This window comes from Hemiscyllium ocellatum, chromosome 15 (assembly GCF_020745735.1).
Source record: "Hemiscyllium ocellatum isolate sHemOce1 chromosome 15, sHemOce1.pat.X.cur, whole genome shotgun sequence".
In the NCBI taxonomy this organism is placed as follows: domain Eukaryota; kingdom Metazoa; phylum Chordata; class Chondrichthyes; order Orectolobiformes; family Hemiscylliidae; genus Hemiscyllium; species Hemiscyllium ocellatum.
Window position 1 is genome coordinate 34,368,684 of NC_083415.1, and position 22,925 is coordinate 34,391,608.

A 22,925-nucleotide genomic window follows, 5' to 3' on the forward strand; every position below is an offset into this window, starting at 1 on the left:
AACAGCTTTATTTCTTAAACTGGTTCTTGGCCACTCGAATTTTCGTAGATTATTGCACAGGATACATCTCTTGTGTTGCTGGTTTAAATTAAGCAGGAGGGTTTACCCCATGTCATGACACTATGAAGGGCAACTTCTTTTTTCCACAAAAGGGTGGTTCGCATGGAATGAACTTTGAGGAAGCGGTGGACATGGGTGCAATTACGTTTAAAAGACATTTGGATAAGTACATTAATAGGAAAGGTTTGGAGGAATATTGGCCAGGAGCAGACAGGTGGGGCTAGTCTCGTTTGGGATTATGTTGCGCAGGAATTGCTTGGACCGAAGGGTCATACAGCACAGAAACAGACCCTATGTACAAGACCTAGTGCCTGTGGCCTGCTTCTCTCCATGCAGGTGATCACAGACATCTGTATCCTCATTTCCAAGACCTTGCACCTCGCAGCACAAGTTGTTATGCTCTGCAAGTGACTATCAAAATCACTGTGGCCTTGAACTTAATCTCTGCTAGCTTCTCAATATCAGCTATGAACCCAAGGACATCTCAAAAGTTGGCAGCATGCCATTGTATCTTGTTGTAACTGGTGCTCTCTTTACAAGAGCTGAGCAGCATGTTAATTGAATGACAGCTCTAGCTACAGCTTTCTAACCAGAAAAAGATCTATTTGTCCTGACTGTGTCTACTTTCTGTTGGTTCACTAATCCTCTATTCAAGCTAATATTTTATTCCTGAACCCCATGAGATCTTTCTTTGTCTAATAACATTTTGTGTGGGCCCTTATCAGATGCCTTCTGGAAGACTGGACATTTTTCCAGAATTTTCCTATTGTCCACTTAGTTTATTAACTTTTTGGAGAAATCGAGCAAATTATTCCAACGCTATTTATCTGTTAGACAGACAAACATTAAAGTAACTGGTCTACAGTTTCCTGTTTTCTGCCTCCTTCCTCTTTTGAATAAGGATGTTATATTAGCATTTTTCTAATCCACTGGAACTTTTCCAGCAGCCAGGGAATTTTAGAACCACTGTATCCACTGTTTCTGTCACATCTTTTTAGTCCTTAGGGTGTAGGCCATCAGGCCATTGGGATTTGCCTGCCATGAATTCCAATAATTTCCTCAGTGCATTTTCCCTAGTGATGGTGATTGTTTTAAATTCCTCTTTTTCTATAACCTCTGAAATCCTTGTTACTACTGAGATGATTTTAATGTCTTCCACCATGAAAACTGAAGCAAAATATTGATTTGTGTTCTCTTCTAAGTCTCACCCTCTAACATCACTCACTCTAATAATTCTCTTCTTAAATTTTGCACTAGTTCTCTTTATCATAATTTACCTTTGGTCTTTTTGTTACTTTCTTTAGTAACCCTATGTTGCTCTTTTGAATTTCCCTGATCCTTAAGCCTTCGTAATATTGAATGTTGATGTCTTTGTCATATTTTATTTCCTTGCTTAGCCATGGATGCTATTGCCCCCCCCCGACAATCTTTTCTCCCCCTCTGGAATATATATTTAGATGGGAGGATATAGATGTTGATCAATACATCCACTTAACTTAAAAATATATTCCAGATCGCTGCTTTTGCCACTTCTGTAGGGAAAGAATTCCAAACTCATGACCCTTTTTGAGGAAACAAAATGTTTCCTTGTTTCTATTTTAAGTAACCACTGACTTTTAAACAGTGACATCTAGCTCTTGTTTCATGTATATGAGCAAATATCTTTCCTAGGTCTACCTTGTCAAGATTTCTCAGGATCTTTGATGTTTCAATCAAGTTACCTCATTATCCCTTTGAACTAAGATTCAAACCCAACTTCCTTTCATCATAATTAACCTTCTGCTTCCAAGTGTTTGTTCAGTAAACCTTCTCTGAACTGCTTCTAAAAAATTTACATTCTTCCTTAAATGAACTGACCAATACTGTGTCCAGCACTTCAACTGGGGTCTCGCCAGTGTCCTGTGTGGCAGAAGCATAACTTCCCTACTTCAGACTTCAATTCCCCTCTTATTAACTGTTCACAGTCTTTTAGCTTTCCAAATTACTTGCTGTACTTGCTCATTCACCTTTTGTGATTCATGCTCTCTGATTATGTTTGAACCTATCTGATCAAGGACGTAGGGGGTTTTAACTTTGGAAACATAGACTAGGACTGCCATAGTGTCAAGGGCTGAGATGGAGAAGAATTTAAGTGCGTGCAAGACAATTTTCTGATTCAGTATGTGGATGGTACCTACTGGAGAAGGTGCAAAACTTGACCAACTCTTGTGAAATAAGGCAGGGCAGGTGACTGAGGTGTCAGTAGGGGAGCACTTTGGGGCCAGCGATTATTAGATTTAAAATAGTGATGGCAACGGATAGGCCAGATCTAAAAGCTGAAGCTCTAAATTGGAGAAAGGCCAATTTTGACGGTATTAGGCAAGAACTTTCAAAAGTTGATTGGGGACAGATGTTTGCAGGTAAAGGGACCACTGGAAAATGGGAAGCCTTCAGAAAAGAGAGAACGAGAATCCAGAGAAAGTATATTCTTGTCAGGTTGAAAGGGAAGGCTGGTAACTATAGGGAATGCTGGATGACGAAAGAAATTGAGGGTTGGCAAAAAAGACGGAAGCCTATGTAAGGTATAGACAGGATAGGTCGAGTGAATCTTTAGAGTATAAAGAAAGTAGAAGTATACTTAAGAGGGGAATCAGGAAGGTAAAAAGGGGACATGAGATAGCGTTGGCAGATAGAATTAAGGAGAAAAGGGTTTTTACAAATTCATTAAGGACAAAAGGGTAACGAGGGAGGGAATAGGGCTCCTCAGATCAACAAGGCAGTCTTTGTGTGGAGCCACAGAAAATGGGGGAGATACTAAATGAATATTTCGCATCAGTATTTACTGTGGAAAAAGACATGGAAGCTCTAGCCTGTAGGGAATAGATGGTGGCATCTTGCAAAATGTCCAGATTACGGAGGAGGATGTGCTGGATGTCTTAACGGGTAAAGGTGGATAAATCCCCAGGACCTGATCAGGTGTACCCGAGAACTCTGTGGGGTGCTAGAGATGTGATTGCTGGGCCTCTTGCTGAGAAATTTGTATCATCGATAGTCACAGGTGAGGTGCCAGAAGACTGGAGGTTGGCAAACGTGGTGCCACTGTTTAAGAAGGACAAGCTAGGGAACTGTAGACCAGTGAGCTTGACGTCGGTGGTGGGCAGGTTGTTGGAAAGAATCCTGAGGGACAGGATGTACATGTATTTGGAAAGGCAAGGACTGATTCAGGATAGTCAACATGGCTTCATGTATGGGATATTATATCTCACAAACTTGATTGAGTTTTTTGAAGAAGTAACATAGAGGATTGAAGAGGACAGAGCAGTAGATGTGATCTATATGGACTTCAGTAAGGCAGTCTCCCATGGGAGACTGATTAGCAAGGTTAGATCTCATGGAATACAGGAAGAACTAGCCATTTGGATACAGGACTGGCTCAAAGGTGGTGAACAGAGGGTGGTGGTGGGAGGTTGTTTTTCAAACTGGAGGCCTGTGATCAGTGGAGTACCACCAGAATCGGTGCTGGGTCCTCTACTTTTTGTCATTTACATAAATGATTTGGATGTGAGCATAAGAGGTACAGTTAGTAAGTTTGCAGATGACACCAAAATTGGAGGTGTAGTGGACAGCGAAGAGGGTTACCTCAGATTACAACAGGATCTTGATCAGATGGGTCAATGTGCTGAGAAGTGGCAGATGGAGTTTAATTCAGATAACTGCAAGGTGCTGCTTTTTGGGAAAGTAAATCTTAGCAGGACTTATACACTTAATGGTAAGGTCCGAGGGAGTGTTGCTGAACAAAGAGACCTTGGACTGCAGGTTCATAGCTCCTTGAAAGTGGAGTCGCAGATAGATAGGATAGTGAAGAAGGTGTTTGGTATGCTTTCATTTATTGGTCAGAGTATTGAGTACAGAAGTTGGGAGGTCATGTTGCGGCTGTACAGGACATTGGTTAGGCCACTGTTGGAATATTGCGTGCAATTCTGGTCTCCTTCCTATCAGAAAGAGGTTGTAAAACTTGAAAGGGTTCAGAAAAGAGTTCCAAGAATGTTGCCAAAGTTGGAGGATTTGCGCTGTAGGGAGCGGCTGAATAGGCTGGGGCTGTTTTCCCTGGAGCGTCGGAGGCTGAGGGGTGACCTTATGGAGGTTTACAAAATTATGAGGGACATGGGTAGGATAAATAGACAAAGTCTTTTTCCCTGGGGTCAGGGAGTCCAGAACTAGAGGGCATAGTTTAGGGTGAGAGGGGAAAGATATAAAATAGACCTAAGGGGCAGCTTTTTCAAGCTGAGGATGGTACGTGTATGGAATGAGCTGCCAGAGGATTTGGTGGAGGCTGGTATAATTGCAATATTTAATGTACATGAATAAGAAGCGTTTGGAGGGATATATGGGCTGGGTGCTGCCAGGTGGGGCTAGATTGGGTTGGGATATCTGATCGGAGTGGACAGGTTGGACAGAAGGGTCTGTTTCCAAGCTGTACATCTCTATTACGTTTTGATTGACAAATGCCTTTCTTGAGAATGAAATCTGCTGTTTTTGCCCATTTTAGATCCACAGCAATGTGGTTGATTCTGAACTGCTCTTTGAAGTAATCAAGTATACCACCAAGTTATATCAAAATGCTGCAGAAGGAATAAACTGCAAACACGTTCTGATTTTCTCTGTTGTCTTCAACTGTTTTGTCCTGTGGTAGTTCTGATGTTTGTCAGATGTAGGGGCCTGGAATTTGGTATTTTCCATTCTGCTCATCATAAACTTTAGCAAATGTACATGTTTTCTAGTTAACTGCAGAATGATTGGAGTGCAAATTTTGTTTTCAGAAGGAAAATGTGTAGCTGTAAATGAATTGTTAATTCATGTTTCCTCTTAGAAAATGCATGCCCTGATGGTCGGTTAGTTTTATGATCTGAAATTTTAAGTATTGAGAGGAGGGTTTCTGTTTGTAGCAAAGAATTAAATCCAAATCTCATTGTTTTATATTTGTAAATCTTGATCAGAAAAGGAGAAGAAAAAGCATGGAGTTTATGGGTTCTTCAAGATTTTCTTTTCTTAATTATTTCATTTGTCCTACTGAGGAAATGTTTATCTACCTTTCAGGAACTGAGTCTGAGGAAAAAAGGACTGGAATGTTTAGTTTCTATACTAAAATGCATGGTTGAGTGGAGTAAAGATTTATATATCAATCCAAACCTTCAGACGAACCTTGGTGAGTTAGCAAAGCATCTGCTATCTGCCTTGCAAATCTCAAACTTTTACTTTTCTCATTATTTTTACTTCTAGCATTTAACATTGTGATGTTCAGAAAAACAACCTTCCTTAGAAGTCATGAGCAATTTCTAAACAAGGTGCAATTAGTAAATAATGCAACTGAAATATCAGGTTCTCACTAAATTAATGTGCAGGTCAAGAGAAGTCATCTGAGCAAGAGAATTGTGAAGGTAAACATTTGGAAGCTACCCGCCGACGAGGGAGCACAAATTCCTTTGACTCCACAATATCCTCAGGTGTTGGGAGTATCAGTGCGCAGACGTGTGCCGCAGATGATCCTGAGCAATTTGAAGTTTTGAAACAACAGAAGGATATTATAGAACAAGGGATCGATCTGTGAGTACTCAACTGTAATAGCTGAGTTAAATATTTGTTGTGCTGTTTGGTTTTGTGGGATTTTATGAAATTAATGTATGCACTTACCACTACCCTTTCTGCTGCCACAGGCTTTAAATTAAATTTAATTTAAACTTTTTAAAAAATGGATTTAACAAAGTTGCAGTAACTTTATGCGTACAAAATTGAGGAAGGTGAAGGCTGTTTTGATAAATCAAGCCTGCTCCATCTGAGGAAACTGCCTACTGATGTTATCTTTCTCCTAGTCTTTGCTTCAATGGAAATTAAGATTTAAAGGCGTCACATTGTTGTTATGCACTCTGAGTCAGAGAACAAGAGTTGTTGCTTACTTTCATTTATTTTAAGTCAAATCTGTCCAATGTCAACTGAACTAGCAGGAAGGATGGAGGAATTTTGCCCCAAATCAAATTAATCTTTCTTGTGAACTTACATTATTAAAGTCCATTGTGAGGGGCCTTTGAGGCAATTTTTCAAATTAAACTTTTTTTCTTTGGTTCAAAGGTGATCATAGAGACATTTTGCAAATTAGTTTCCTAGAAATTTAAAATAATGACCACACCATTGAAATTAGTAAAAATTCTGAGTGACTTCTAACATTTATTTGTTTAGCATCAGGTTACTTAAGGTGGTAGACTAGATACAAATCAAAGTACTTTTTTGTATAAATACATTTCTATCAATATAAAAAGGATCAGCTTGCTAATAAAATTAATATCAGAATATTTATTAACAGAAACTTTCTCCAAAGAAAATACAGTCCAGTTTCCCTGGTCCATGGAAGTTTTACCTTTTTGTAATGAACAAATCTAGTTGAGAGGATAATTCGGCAAAAGGGTCTTCTGTGACTTAGCACAATTGTGCCTAGATTTCCAATTTCATCCAAATTGGAAACTCTTGGCCCCTAATATTTAACATATTACAATTATTGAAGATTCTCAATATTTAATGTAAGGTATTCTGGTGCTACAAAGATGCAATCAATTTGCTCGAACAAATGAATTTTAACTCTGAGGGAGTATTAACAGAAATATGACATTTAGTCATATGGTGCTTAAAATTTCAGGTATTAATAAGAGCCGCACTAATGCATTGGAGCTGGCTCATGCTAGTGAGTTGCAGAAGATTTGGGCGCAGTTTAACACAATCAGCAAAAAAAGATTTCGAGTAAGTCTGAGCATAATGAATTAAATCACTGGGAAGACATGAAGAAAGTTTTGGCACCATGTAAAGCTGTGATGCTGCACAAGTGTAGTTATTTAGCCCAAAGTTTGCTTCTCTTCATTCTATTGGAGGTAGTAATGTGAATGCTAGTGGTATTTCAAGGCTGATTAACTATCTGGACATAATGGCAAGTTGGGCCAGGAAGAGCTGAGGAGGTCGTCAGTTCTCAAAGTGAGCAAGGTGGAAAATCTGCCATGGGGCTCCAGTGATATGGCCAAAAGTTTTAAAGAGTTTAAAATATGAAACCTTTCTCCAGCCCTCATATGCCTCGTGCCATCATCTTGATGCCATCCTCATGCCCCACCCAATGCCACTGAAAAACTCCTGGCACCCTCTATCACCCCAAGCTGGTGGGGAAAGTCCCATGCAGGTTTACTACATTTCACATGCAGTGTTCTCCAGTTAGAGCAGCTGAGTAAGTCCCCTAACCTTCTCCCAAAAGGTAACCTGGGACCATAGCCATAAGAGCTCATCAGCTCTCCAAATGAAGTATGCTGGCCATCCAAAACAAATGGCACCAGCTGATGTTTTAATTGATAAGCTGCCTTTGCACCCACGCATACATTTACCATGGATGGTCCGTGAGAAAGGAAAAAGCCTGCGTCGGGGTGGGATTTAGCTTTTGTGATGTCTTCAGCCACTTTCTCTTTGGTAAAGATGATCTTGGTTGTTGTGAATATCTGAGTAAATGTCAATTCCATTTTCCTTACACAAGCTAATAAGGTGACTCGTGCAATAAGGTGGAATAGATTTATCACAATGTAAATGATGGTGGGGAGGTGGGAATCTGGATGTCAAACACAAATTCAGAGCCAAAGCTACACTTGCCAGATTCCTGACAAAGGGCTTATGCCCAAAACATAGATTCTCCTGCTCCTTGGATGCTGCCTGACCTGCTGTGCTTTCCCAGCAACACACACTTGACATGCCAGGACAGCCCAGAATGGAATACATCTGACTTGGTGAAATTCTGCCACCTAGCCAACTGTTGGCTCTGATTTACTTGCTAGCCTTGTGTTTTCGACCAGAAACTTTATTTTTGATGGAATAGTTCATAAATGAATAAATATTGCTGTTTTGTTAATGAGTGACCCTTAAACCCATTGCTCAAAAGAGATTGTTCCATCCTTTCAAAACAAATTAGTTTACCCATAATTAATAATTTAGTAAGAAAAAAAATGAAAAATGTGTCGCTGGAAAAGCGCAGTCGATCAGGCAGCATCCAAGGAGCAGGAGAATCGACGTTTTGGGCATAAGCCATTCTTCCGGAATGAATAAGGTGTGCCAAGCAGGCTAAGATAAAATGTAAGGAGGAGGGACTTGGGGTAGGGGCGTTGGGAATGCAATAGGTGGAAGGAGGTTAAGGTGAGGGTAATGGGGCGGAGAGGTCGGGAAGAAGATTGCAGGTCAAGAAGGTGGTGCTGAGTCCGAGGGTTGGGACTGAGATAAGGTGGGGAGGGAGGGGAAATGAGGAAACTGGAGAAATCGGAGTTCATCCCTTGTGGTTGGAGGGTTCCTAGGCTGAATAAGGGAGACGCTTTTCCTCCAGGCATCGTGTTGCCATAGTCTGGTGATGGATGAGGCCGAGAACCTGCATGTCCTTGGCGGAGTGGGAGGGGGAGTTGAAGTGTTGAGCCACGGGGTGGTTGGGTTGGTTGGTGCGGATGTTCTCTGAAACACTCTGCAAGTAGGTAGCCTGTCTCCCCAATGTATAGGAGGCCACATTGGGTGCAGCGGCTACAGTAAATGATGTGTGTGGAGGTGCAGGTGAATTTGTGACAGATATGGAAGGATCCCTTGGGGCCTTAGAGGGAAGTGAGGGGGGAGGTGTGGGCGCACGTTTTGCATTTCTTGCAGTTGCAGGGAAAGGTACCGGGAGTGGAGGTTGGGTTGGTGAGGGGTGTGGACCTGACGAAGGAGTTGCGGAGGGAGTGGTCTTTCTGGAACGCTGATAGGGGAGGGGATGGAAATATATCCTTGATGGTGGGGTCTGTTTTGGAGGTGGTGGAAATGACGATGAATGATACGATGTATCTGGAGGTTGATGGGGTGGTAGGTGAGGACCAGTGGGGTTTGGTCCTGGTGGTGATTGGAGGGGGAAGTGGAGGAGAAAAAGAGGTATTGGGGCTGGAAAGGGAGTCAGGTGAAAGGAAGGGAGGTTGTTTGAAATTGGACAACTCAGTGTTGAGTCCTCGGGGCTCTAATCTGCCCAGACAGAAGATGTGTTCCTCCAATTTGCAGTTTGGTTTGTTGTGACAATGGAGGAGGCCAAAGATGGTCTTGTCGGAAAGAAAGTGAGAAGGATAATTAAACTGGGTGGTGACTGGAAGGCTCGGTCTGCCCCGTGAGTCCGGCTGAGATGCTTGGAGAACCATTCCCTAAGTTTACGTTAGGTCTCCCTGGTGTACAGAAGACCACATCGGGAACACCTGATGCAGTAAACGAGGTTGGAAGAGAGGCAGGTGAACCTCTGTCTCACCTGGAGGGACTTTGGGTCCCTGAATAGAGGTGAGGGGATTGTAAACTGGCAGGTTTTGCATCTTTTCCCATTGCAGGGGAAGGTACCTGGGGGTTCAGGGCCATTGGTGGGGAGAGTGGTGCAAACCTAGGACTGTTGAAGGGAGTGCTCCTTGTGGAAGGCAGAGAGGGATGGGGAGGGAAAGGTGTCGTTGATGGTGGAGTCTAGTTGGAGTTGGCAGAAGTGGTAAAGGATGCCGCATTGGATGCGGAGACTGGTGGGGTGGTAGGTGAGGACTCTGACTCTGCTTAGCATATTATACTTGTAGAACTTGCAAAGTATTTAATTACATCTATCTCGTCTGTGTTAATGTAACTGGTATTAGCAAGCAGGTCAGGTGCAAATATTTTCCAAAGCTGTTTTCACAGGCAGGTAAAAAAGGATTAAAGGTTTACATTTAAAAAAAAATGTGTTGCTGAGGCTGTAATGTTTGCAAAGGAACTGGTAAATACTTGAAAAGGTAGAATTAAAAAATACACGGCAGTTGGACTATGGTAGATGGTTTCAGTTCAGTGCTTGCCAAATTGGAGTTGAAACGTTGGAGTAGTCATAACAACGTCTGTACGTCTGATCGAACAAGACAGGCACCCGCTCTACTGAGGGGTTATGATAATTTTCAAGTCTTGCATTGGGGTCTCAGTGGCAATAAGTTTTTAAAAAGAAAAGCACTGTCCTGTTTGAAAAGTTAGCATCAGTGTAGATACTAAAACTAGACTGCCTCTTGAAGTGCAGTTTCTAGATTTAGAATGAATGAACCATGAGCATTTGCACCTGGCTGCTTTGATAGTGTATTATGGCTGTTGGAAATATTGTCAGACTAGTTTCAGCTTCCAACATGTTCTGCTGCTTTACAGTAGGTTGACAAATAACTGTGAGTTAAAAGCATCAGGTACATGCCTTTGTTGAAGCACCATTACTACCAGGGTAGTCAAAAAGTTAAATGTTTAATCATAATGCTCCAAGACCCAAATTTTCCGGTCTGATGAACTCGTGCGAACAGAAAGCGTGGACCAGACCGTATTGAATAAGAAACTACTATTTATTATGGAGCGATTCTAGCCACAATCAAACAAAAATACCAAGTATCAACATATGGGTCCACTAGCCAAATCTCTAACCCCCTTCTTCAATGCACAAATGCACATACACAGGGGCAAACATACACAAGCGCCTACAGAAGAATGAGCAAAAATGGATATTATGGGTGGAAAAATAATAATTGGGGAAACCGTTCAAAAGCACCAATCAATAAGATTTGGAAGGGTTTCTTTCACTTTCCAAGTCTTCTGATCTCCAAGCTACTTATTCTTTACAAGATCTATACTGCAGAATTAAGACAATTGGGACTCCAATTGTTTGTCTTTCAGTAACTGGTTAGAGGCAACAGCTTAAAGCAATCCTTGGGAAAGAATCTTCTGGGTTTTGGTTACTTGACTGGAGAGTGAGGGAGACCCTTTCCCTGCAGTCTGGAGACTACTGCCCCAATGTTGTTCACACATTTTCTGTTGCTTTGCCAAGTAGTCAATCACTTGTCAACCTAATGACTTCTGGCCTCCATGTTTGGTTTGTGCAATTAGGACCAATCAGCAATTTGCCTTGAGCAAAGCTCACACTAAACATACACACCCATGATGCCATGTCTCTCTCAAAGCAATTCTGTTAGCGCACACAGTAAGTTCCAATTAACTTGTTTTTGAAGGTGCACAAATTCTTGCCACAGTTCTTAATTGAAAACAGTCCTTTGCCATTTCCTTCCACAATCCAAATTTTTTTTAAGAATGCGGATTTTACATTACAATTTAGAAAACCTGTAAAATTCTTCTGTGACTGCAGTAGCTCTTGTTAAATGACAATGATGGCAGTAGTGACTTTTCCTTCATTTTTCAGGTTCAACAGAAAACCAAAGAAAGGTGTGCAGTACTTGCAAGACCAAGGAATGTTGGGCACAGCAGCTGAAGACATTGCACAGTTTCTTCAACAGGAAGAAAGATTAGATTCTGTAAGATTTACATTATTTCATGATAAGCAACTAAAAACGCTCTTAGGCAATGATGTTCTGTTCAATTTCTGAATGCAAAATTTGCTGAACATAAAATAGCCAATATCCTAAAAGCAAATAAAAACAAGTTATAGAATAAAAGAAATTTTATTTTGCCTTTGATTAATATGCATACTTATTGTTTTTTGAGCATAGAAATGCTGTATTTTTTGGATAATTCAGGATTAGAATTACATCTGCCAAATAATCAACTTTTTAGAAAGCTACTTTTAAGTACAGCTAACATTAAAAACATTACTAATGTTCTCCCATGATTGACTGTATGATCATAGATGCAGGTCAGTACTTCAGTCTGATAATGATTTAAACATGAATGGTGGATAAGTTTAACTGTAAGAATTGCACAACAGACCAAGTGAGTCACGGACTGTACTTGGTGTATTGTATATTGCGTGACTTTTTGTTGCAATGCTTCCCCTTGAGATTGGGATTAAACAAACTAATAACTATTATTTCCTTCCACTCCCTCGCCCCGCCCCCTGTAAAATCTCTGTAATTCCCCATGAATTTGACTTCAGTGTATCTTGCTGGCAAATATTTATTTCATTTGGAGTTCAATCAGTGTGATTAAAGGTCTTTTTAATTGTTCCAGTATTTGGCTTGTCTGTGGACTGAGAGAATCATTCGCCTTTCATTGTATTGTAATTTTTGAATCGTTTAATTGAATATCAGAGTTTGAAATTAACTTAACATGACTGAATATTCTTGCATGCTTCCACAGAGTCAAGTGGGTGAGTTCCTTGGAGATAACAGCAAGTTCAGCAAAGAAGTGATGTATGCTTATGTTGATCAACTGGACTTCTGTGACAAGGATTTTGTTTCAGCACTTCGTATATTTCTCGAAGGCTTTCGTCTGCCTGGGGAAGCGCAGAAAATTGACCGACTCGTGGAAAAGTTTGCAGCTAGATATTTGGAGTGTAATCAAGGGTAATTCAAAGTGTAAAAATTTATATCTTAAAGTGAGAACTGGTGATGCTTTCAAAAATTGTACTTGAATATTTTTAACATCTATTTAATTAGGTAATGCACTTTTTACCCTACCTGTCCCCACCCCCACCCAGACAGATACTGTTTGCAAGTGCTGATTCGGCATATGTCCTGGCCTACTCTATTATAATGCTGACAACAGATCTGCACAGTCCTCAGGTAACTTAATTCAGGAAAAAATGTCTTGTGAATGAAGGTATGAATTTGTGTTGTGACTGATTTTCCTGAGCTAAACAGTATGAGAGATTAGCATTCCACTTTATTTGGGTTTAGGTTTCTGATGTCACTCTTTTCTGCCTGACATGGCATCCCTCTGAAAATTTTGCATGTAACACAATCATGAGATATAAATTTTCCTTCCCCTTGAGATTGGGATTAAACAAAAGATTGAAATTTTGTTGGTGGTGTTAGCATCATTGTTACCCTGTTGCTGGAGAAACAATATTTACTAAAAGAAGAATTATTTGGTACAAATAAGGCTACAGGAAAGAATATCAAACCAGTGGTGTGTAGAAACAAAAGAAACTTTTAGTGCCTTCCTTTTTCAAAAAAGTGATTTTTATTAGAAGCTTGATTCAAGAATCAGTTAAGACATCTACATCGAATCATAGAAACATAGAATTATACAGTACAGAAGAGATCTTTCAGTTGATTGAGTCTGTGCGGTCAAAAACTGCTCTAACCGACTACATTCGTCCTACTTTCCAGCACTATCTTAAGATTTCTGTTGTAAGGCTGGCATTGCATTATGTGTTGAACAGGTAAAGAACAAAATGACAAAAGAACAGTACATAAAAATGAATCGTGGGATCCATGACAACAAAGATCTGCCAGAAGAATACCTGTCTTCCATTTATGATGAGATTGCAGGGAAAAAAATTGCCATGAAAGAGACCAAAGAATTTTCAATCACACCAAAGTCTACCAAACCAAGTAAGTTTAATATTGACAATTTCATCAGACTTGCTGTCAAATACAGAGCATAAATACTTTAGTGATCCTTTCAAATACAAGAGTTATTGGATGTCATAATTTTTATAGATCGTAGAAATATTGGCCCAGGTATTATGAAGGCTTCATACTGATTTTTTTCTTTTTAGGATTTAGGTTTGGGGGAATTATTGAAATGCTGATTCATTTCAAGTTCTGTTAAGATACTTTTTATTTGTTTTAAAAAGCCAAGGAATCCAATTTATTTTTATTTTTACAGAACAAGCATTTTTGGAAATCCTATAGTCCTGGCTAATTGCTTGGTTTGTTTGGTCACTGACTGGGTTTTGTGGCTTTTCTCTTTGGACAATGTTTTGCATTTTGTTGGAGTTTGTCTGGTTTTTAGATGGGAAGTTTATTTCCAATCTGCTGAAGATCTTCCCAGCTCTCCTCTTCTGTTTCTCTAAAAAGCCCTTGAGTATCCAGGTTAATACCTGGAACAATATTCAGCCACTCTTGTGAAGACTCTGAGAAAATTCTCTTTTTCTTGAATGTCAACAACAACTGCCAGTGGTCTGTGACATGCACCCATGCAAACAAAAAGCCAATTTCAAACTTTATCCTCTTTTGCCTTTGAGAATTAATCATTCTTTGTCCCAAACTGAATCTCTACTGAGAGAAAGTCCCCTTTTTTCCCTTTTTTTTAAACCATGTGTTTGAGTGTGTATTTTGAATTACTTAAAGGAAGAAACAATTTTTATCTTCATCTTACCAAGTGAGTATTAACCCTTTATTTCCTCTTAGACCAAAATGTTTCTGTTTAAACATTTATTTGTGCATGTACAGGAGGCACATCAAAATAAATGTTGCACAACTTCAATTATATTGCTAGAATCAAGGTGTTATACTATTCTTACACATAACAAGCTTCAAATCGGCTATTCCTTTTAAGAATAGTTTCTAATCAAATGTACACTTTACAGTACTCCTATCCCTTCCCAATCATGTTCATGTTCCAAGTTAATACATATGACTATATTATTAATCATATTCGGACCATTGCGATGATTGTTTTCCAGCCGTATCATGTTCTAGCTGCAGTAGTCATTTTGTAATTGGTTACCAGGGAAAACCTTGAATTAGTATTTGCCCAACACCTGATGCTGTCCTGACTTGAAGCACTCTCCAGACACCTGACCCAGCCTACCACCTTGCCTATTTGCTTGTCAGCCAGCCTATACATTACTCTACTTCTGCATCTATTTATCTTATACTTCATATTCTCTCCTTATCGTAAAGGCTTTGTAGCTTTTTAAAGCTCTTAATTCAACACCTGCTGTAACGACTTTTGGTGACTCTGGTTCTATACTTGCTTTGTTTCAGAAACAATTTGAACTTTACTGGATTAATATCTCTTGATTTAATAGGAAATTTTCAGTTGAATTTTCTTTTCATCTTTGTATCATTTATTAACTTTATCACCTTTGCTTGTAGGTGTAGCCACTGAAAAACAACGAAGGCTACTATATAATCTTGAGATGGAGCAAATGGCAAAAACTGCGAAGGTCCTGATGGAGGCTGTTAGTCATGCACAAGCACCATTTACTAGTGCTACACACCTTGAACACGTCAGACCAATGTTTAAAGTAAGTTTCATTCTCAGTCTCAGAATTTTCGTGTGACGTATGTAGAGACCATCATTACTTTTCTTGTAATTTTCTCATTTGCTTTGGAATTGGAAGTTAACATTAAGAATTGAACTTGGAGCAGCAAATGGTTTTAAGAGAGCCAAAAGAGGTTTTTTGCTGCGACTAGCCTGGAAAGTGGTGCAACTTAATTACTAATTGAAAGACCCTGCAGAGTGTTTGCTCTGTTCAGGGCTGGCAGCTGGCTGGTTATTGAATTGGTCAATGAAGAGAGGACTTGTGCTAACCAACCAACGACAGAATGTTGTTTGAAAAGAGAAAAACAAAAAAGTCGGTTCTGACTGGATTTGGCAGGTGACAATGTGTTTTTTTTTAAAAAAAACATCGAGACTGGGCTGCTTTGTTTTGATGTCTCCAGTTTCTCTCCAGTTAATGACTTGTTGAATGTTCTGAGAAAAGAATCCCAATCTGTTTTTTAAAACAAAATTTTGGGAAGTCTGAATTCAGGCAACATATACTGTACTACTTGCCTGTGAACAATCAGGATGTTCTAGGATTTCTGAAGACTTGGTATCCATTGTTTGAAACTGTTTATTGAACGGGCAAATCCCATTTATTTTTCTTTCTAATTTATCCCTTAACAGAGTGTGTGTGTGTGTGTGTCTCTGAGAGAGTAGGGGCTATGGTTATAGATATTAATCAGGTTGTCTTTGTTGTCTATTTATGTTCGACGAAAGTTACACGATGCTTGTTTAAATTATAAACTTGGTGGCCAAGATACTGTCATTTGTAAAGACTGCTTAGAAGCAATTGAGTAATTTTGAGGGCTATTGAATGTTTTAATTTCCCTGTATTGCAAATCCACATAGCGGTACAGATTTGGTTTGGCTTGCTATTCATGTGTTGTAGCACATGACTGGGCTCCTGGAAAACTTGCAATTGACTGAAAATGATGAAATTGAATTGTTGTATTTCCTATGTTTGTTGTGGAGTAGTAATTGTTGTTTGAATTCAAATGTTTCACTTATGTTTTGTTATGTATACATGAGTAGCATACTCAGACTATTTACTTCACTCGTAGCACAGAGGACGATCTGATGCTGTGTCACAGTGCTCTGTTTTATGGATGAGTGGATCAGACAGAACACCACATGAAGTCTGAAAGCATATTCCCACTTTCATTGACAACAATAAAGAAGCCTTGAGAGAAAAAAATTTATAGTCATTCAGCACAGAAACAGACCCTTCAGTCCAACCAGTCTGTGTCAACTAAAATCCCAAAGTAAACTAGTCCCATGTGCCTAAGCTTGGCCCATATCCCTCCAAATACTGTTTATTCATGTACTTAAGTGTCTTTCAAAAGCTATAACTATGCCTGCATCTGCCACTTCCTCTGAAAGTTCATTCCACAAACAAGCCACTGTCTGTGAACACAAAAAAAAGCACAGTGTGTCTTTTTTGTCTATCTTTTCTCCTTAAAAATATGCTCGCTAATCTTGAAATCCCCCACTCTAGGGAAAAGGCACCTGCCATTGACTTTATCTATGCCCCTCATTATTTTATAAACCTCTAAGGTCACCTGTCAACCTCCTACGCTTTAATTAAGAAAGTCCCAGCCTATCTAGTCTCTTATAACTCAAACCCTCCATTCCTGGCAACACCCTGGTAAATCTCTTCTGATCCCTGCCCAGCTTAATAATATCCTTCCAATAATAGGGAGACCAGAACTGGACACCTTACTCTCAGAAGAGACCAACGTCTTGTCCAACCTCAATATAATGTCCCAACTCCCGTCTTCAAATGTCTGAGCACTGAATGCAAGAGCACTAAGCACTGCCTTAATCACCGCCTTAATCACCCTATCTATATGTGATGCAAACTTCAGAGAACCCATTGACCCAACTGGTCAACTTCTCTTTGTATTTTTAGCTAACTTGCTTCACTGTCTGTTGTATGACAATCTTCATGTCATAAACTTTCTATTTTCTCATCTAAACTATTTATATGAATGACAAATGAAAGTGGACCCAGTGCTAATCTTTGTGGAACACTGGAAGTTACAAGCCCCCAATCCAAAAAACAACACTCTACCATCCCCCTCTGTTTCCTGCCAGTAAGCCAATTTTTGTATCCAATTTGGCAAGCTTACCTGAATCCCTTGTGATCTAACTTTATTGATTTAGTCTACCATGTGGAACCTTGTCAAAGGCTTTATCAAAGTCCAAGTAAACAATGTCTCGCACCCTGCCCTTGTCAAATTTCTTCCTCAAAAAGCTCAATACAGTTGGAGACGCTATTTCCTTCGGACAAACCATGGTGACCATCCTGAATCATTTGTTGCTTTTCCAAATGCGTATAAATCCTATCTTTCCAAATCACTTCAAACAACTTACCCACCACTGAAGTCAGACTCTATGATCTGTAGTCACCAGGCTTGTCCTTACATCTCTCATTAAACAAAAGCACAGCATGAGCCACTCTCTCGTCATCTAGCACCTCACCCATATTTATAGATAATACACACATTTGTATATAGTTCAGAGAAAAATGTGCTGTGTTTTACAGGTGTAATTATATAATTGTATGTTTATATTTTGTGTTGTTACTACGGTAATTTTGTTTCCAACCTAGTTTGTAGAAAACAGGAAGTCTGTACAACAGCTGTTTTGATCCTCTTGCTGTCGTGGAAGATACTTTCAATTTTACAAATGATGTTGTTGGTATTAGGAAAAACAGGAAAAACTGCTCCACATTTGTGCATTTTTTTTTGTATACAGTTGGCATGGACACCACTTTTAGCAGCATTCAGTGTTGGCTTGCAAGACTGTGATGATCCTGATGTTGCCTTTCTTTGCCTGGAAGGTATCCGATGTGCAATTAGAATAGCCTGCATTTTTAGCATGCAGGTATGTATTCGCACGTTCTCGACTTGAATACTCTAATTTCAGATTTGTAGGCTTCTTTTTCAAACCTCTGTTTAAGCTTTTCACACAATGGGTGGAATCTTTTGCTCTTCAGAGCATGAATTGAGACAGTTTCTGGCTCCTGAAAGCTAACTTGCTGTTGGAACACATGTCTAGGAGATGTCATGGTTTTGTGAGGAAAATATTTAATGCTGCACTTGCCAAGCAAGTGCACTCAAAATCAGGAAACTCAATAGACCAGCAAAGATTTGGAATAAAGTACAACTTGGAGAAATTTGGAATTTGCAAAGAGATGTACAGGCATTCTGCCCCTCAAGCTTACTCTGCCATTTTGATAGATCAATGCTTTGATTTTCCTGTCTACCCCTATACCTTTTAGACTCTTGACTGATGAGGGAGTCAATCTCACTCTACCTTAAAAATATTTCAAGACCCTGCCTCCACTGCTCTTTGCAAAACCTACTTTTAATGGCCCTCAAATAAAAGGTTTATCAGTTCTATCTTATATTCAAAGATCCCTTATTTTGAAACTCGTGTTCTCTACTTTTAAACTGTCTAGCTTTTCCCAAATGGAGTCATACAATCATAGCATCCACCCTGTCTATGCCTCTGAAAATCTTATATATTTGAAAAAAGCACCCATTGTTCTCCTAAAACCCTAGTTGCCACAGATCTGAACCATTGCACCTTTGCTCAGAAGACCTTTCTTCCTGGAAATTAGGCAAGTAAGCTTCTCTAAACTGCTATGCAACTGTCTGGTTCTAAGAAGATCAGAACTCGGCACAATACACCAAATGTAATTCCACCGTGCACTGTACTCTTTTTTTTTTTTTATTTTTGTGCATCCCTCTTTCAATAAATGACTGTTGCATTGTCCTTCATAATCACTTGCTCTACCTGTGCATTTATATTTTGTGATTCATGCACCAAGGCATTTTCATTCCTTTTGTAATGCGTAGTTCTGTAATCTGTGTCCATAAAAGTAGCATGCTGCCTTTTCTATTCTTCCTATTAAAGTGACTAGGTGGAGGTGAGACCAAAGGGAGATTTGAATGTATAGATAATTTCAAAATTTGAGTATTAAGCATAGGGGTGTGATTGGCAAGGGTGACTTATGAAATAGTTTGGAATGAGCATACTAATGGAGGATGAAAAATGGAAAGCTGATCAGGAAAGCATTGGGATAGTCAAGTTTAGACCATTTTTTTTTTACAAAAAAAGCAAGTTTCAGCAACAGCTTTAAGATGAAGTGGGGGTATAAGTAGTTGGTGGGTTTATTTTGGTGAAGATGATTAGCATCAGAACCTTAGCTTCATGTCAAACTGGGGACACAGATTGTGAGTAATCTTGTTTTTCACATGAGACCTTGACCAGAAGAAAGAATGGACTTAGTTGTAGGGTTGTAGGCAATTGTTTTGTTCTTGCAAATGTTTAATTGATCAAAACTGAGGCTTGTCCTGGATTGAATGTTGATAAAACAGGCTTTGTTTTGTCCTGATATAGAAAGATAGATCCCGACTAAAATCAAATCTCAATGTCTATTTGATTTTTGTTTCTTGTTCCTGATACGCGAGAAGATTTTGCATGTAAAATATTATTTGTGAATAGTAATCTTACATTTGAAATGAAATAAAATAATACATCATTTGTGTAGATTGAACGAGATGCCTATGTGCAAGCTCTGGCCCGTTTTACGCTATTGACAGCAAGTTCTGGCATCACAGAAATGAAACAGAAGAATATAGATACGATTAAGACACTTATTACTGTGGCCCACACTGACGGTAACTACCTTGGAAATTCTTGGCATGAGGTAAATATTATGAGTGTGTTATTTCTTTCTTGGGAAAATTTGTCCTGCTGGGTAATGAATAAAGATAAATGTTGTCCTTCCTGTTCACCCGAATTCCTAATATGATCCAATATATAAAGGCTAAGCAAGTAACGAAGAAGGTTTATTTTACTATTACTCATGGCTTCACACAGCTTGTTCTTTTTAATTGTTGCTAACTACTGCTTGGATTTAAGTGCTTTCTGATCAAATTGTACAGAAATGCTATCACATTTCTGAAACAGGTAGGACTTAAACACACAGATCCTGGTTGAGAGGTGAGGACCCTACCATTATGGCACAAGAGCCATTCAACTTGGATCTGGCGCTGACCAAATACCAATACCATTTCAAAGCAGTTAATAAGGGTCTGGTTAGAATGAGCATCATTCATCTGACCAGATGAAAGAACCTGTTTTTAGTCCTGTGTAATTAATATAAAGCAGGAAAGTGACCTTCACTATGCCAACATTTCTCTTTCTGATAGTAAATGATAAATGTTAGCTATTGAAAAATTATAGCTGGAACAGTGTCACAGGAAGCGTACTCTAGTGCTTAAACCACTGCTGAAATGTTTCCGATAACCACTTCTGTGTGGAAGTTTCCAATATTTTAATTTTCAATTAATTTATCTCATAATTGTTCCTTCGGGAATAATTGGGGTAGTACAGACAAATTCCTAATAACTTATTACTTGAAGTACTTCCAACTTTCATCTTGTTTGGTATTTTGCTTGGAAGTGGGCTACTCCTAAGACAATTGCACACTTGATGAAGACAGAATTTTTAGGGGAAATGCTTCAAATAGTGAAATGGAATTCTATATTGTATATTCACTTCAGGTTTTAAGTGCTAACAGAACTGAACATTTTCTTCCAGTCAAAATGCTAATATTCTAATCATTTTAGAGGTAACAGGAATGTAAAAGTCCATGTAAAATACCCTTTATCAAAGGTAACTTGTTGGATTTCTAATCTTCATGTTCCTAGATACTGAAGTGCATTAGCCAGCTGGAGCTGGCACAGTTGATAGGTACAGGGGTCAAGACTAAATATGTTTCTGGTTCCCTGCGAGCTAAGGATGGATTCACTGCAAGTTCTGGAACTGGAGGAGAAGAATTCTTAGGACTAGGTAAAATGACCAACTTCTTCATAGAAAAGCTATTGTGTAGATGCATCAAATGCAAACTTTTCTTTGAAATGTTTTGCTGAATAGTTTGGTTGCAAATGTAGATAGAATTTTAGATGTGTACATGAATGTTGTGAATAGTTGTGTTTCCATAGTTTGAGTTGTAATTACCATACAATAGTAAGTCCATTGTCTTTAAGTTATGTAATTTTTCTTTAAACATATAAAGTACCAACTAACTTATTTAACACACCTTTCGTTTTCAATACAATATGACCACAATAAGAAGTAATTGAAGTGTTTCTATATTTGATTGTAGAATAATGCACTTAACCTTTTGCTGATCCTTTTTCTTGCTGTGGTCATAATTTAATTACAGTTTTCCTTTTATGCTCGTGATATACATGGAAGAAAAGTTTATTTGTGCACAAGAGAATACCCCAAATTTATATGACATTTAAACCTCTAAGATCTGCAGCAAATGAATACTGCCTTAGGATATTTTGAAGTTGTATAGTAAACACTGACCCTGCTTACTTGTACTATTGCATTTCAAGAAATTAGACCTTTTCAGTCTCACTTCAAACTGGCAATTGTCCTATAAATGTGGATGGAAGTTCCAGGAAATGAGAGAGACAATTATGTATTTTAAATGTAGGGTAGGGAGACAGTTCAGTTGGCTGGACTTCTATTTTACTGACACCAACAGTGGAGGTTTCCATTCCTGGTTAGGTTACTGTGAAGGTCTCACTTTTTCAACCTTGACCCTCACCTGAGGCTTGGTGACCCTTGGGTGTTTTCTTCCTCTAATGAGAGGGTAATCCTACTTTCCTCTGGTCTGTGATGACTTTACTTTGTGTCTATTAGACCATAAGTGGGCTGTGCACTTAAAACTGCCTATTCAGTAACTGGTTTAGAAATTAAGCAAAGACAATGTCATGCTCAAGACTATTACTATTTTGCCATTGTAACACAAATCATTGGTTTGTATTTGATTGAATTGTTGAAAACTTAAAAATATATTACTTCGACCAAGTTGAGCTTTGATAATATTATAAATGTTGCTTATACAACACTCATCCAAAAAGTAAGTCTACTTGAACAAATGATCAGAGGTTTACATTAGCAGTATAAACTTTGTAGTTATTTAATGCTTTTAATATGCTGAAATGTTCCAAGATATTTCACAGGAGTGTTATCAAAATTTGGCTCAGAGCAACACAAAGCTATTTGGATAGCTAGCCAAATGACTTCGTGGAGGAAAGAAAGGTGGAGTTTTAGAAAATAAATTCTCAAGCTTGGGTCATGTCAGCTGAGGCATAGACGCAAATGATAGGCAGTTAAAGTTAGGGATGCTTAAGCATCTGAATCACTGAAGGATTACAAGGATTTCAGTGGGTTGCAGAGTTGGGGCCATGTTGAGATTTGAAAGTTGAGTGTTTTAAAATTAAGGCATTGTTTAAACAAAAGCCAACCTAGGTCATTGAGAATAATTCTGATGAGTCAGTGGGGGTAGTGAATTGATTGGTCACGCTCTATTTTATCGCAGGCAGAGTTGATGGCTATGGCAGTAGGAGCTGAGATGTAGCTGGCTGGCTGGAGGGGGAGGGGGGTAGCAGGGGGTGGTCTAGAGGTAGAAATAGCAATTCTAGTGATGGTCAGAAGATTAACTCTGCATCAGACAAGACACCACAGTTGTGAACAGTCTAGTTCATGTTTTCCAGGGAAAGTGAAGAACACACAAACTCCATTTTTGGATGGTATCACTGAAGGACAGCAAACAAATTTAAAAGTGGGGGTATTGCAGCATAAATTCTTGGGGTCTACAGATGTAACAATGCAGAAAAAGCCATTATAGTTGATGCTCTGACCATAATTAGATAGGTAGAAATGGATATAACTTTGCAAAGACAGCTGGGAAAGGCATTGATGGAAGTTGGTGTTGTCAACCATATCAAATCCTTGCAGATGGGTTGAGAAGGAATAGTTTACCATTGTTGCTGTCACATTATGGTTTG

The 22,925-nt window shown here is 39.1% G+C and overlaps 1 protein-coding gene across 1 annotated transcript in view; it reads left to right on the forward strand.

The window, feature by feature from the left end:
- LOC132822934 (brefeldin A-inhibited guanine nucleotide-exchange protein 2-like) overlaps positions 1-22,925 on the forward strand; it is a 104,119-nt gene that overhangs the window by 45,481 nt on the left and 35,713 nt on the right. The window contains exons 13-22 of the mRNA XM_060836354.1: positions 5,137-5,245; positions 5,442-5,643; positions 11,291-11,402; positions 12,184-12,389; positions 12,524-12,608; positions 13,211-13,382; positions 14,874-15,025; positions 17,803-17,931; positions 19,604-19,762; positions 20,769-20,910. Of these exons, the coding sequence (XP_060692337.1) occupies positions 5,137-5,245; positions 5,442-5,643; positions 11,291-11,402; positions 12,184-12,389; positions 12,524-12,608; positions 13,211-13,382; positions 14,874-15,025; positions 17,803-17,931; positions 19,604-19,762; positions 20,769-20,910 (1,468 nt within the window). The remainder of the gene's footprint in view (positions 1-5,136; positions 5,246-5,441; positions 5,644-11,290; positions 11,403-12,183; positions 12,390-12,523; positions 12,609-13,210; positions 13,383-14,873; positions 15,026-17,802; positions 17,932-19,603; positions 19,763-20,768; positions 20,911-22,925) is intronic.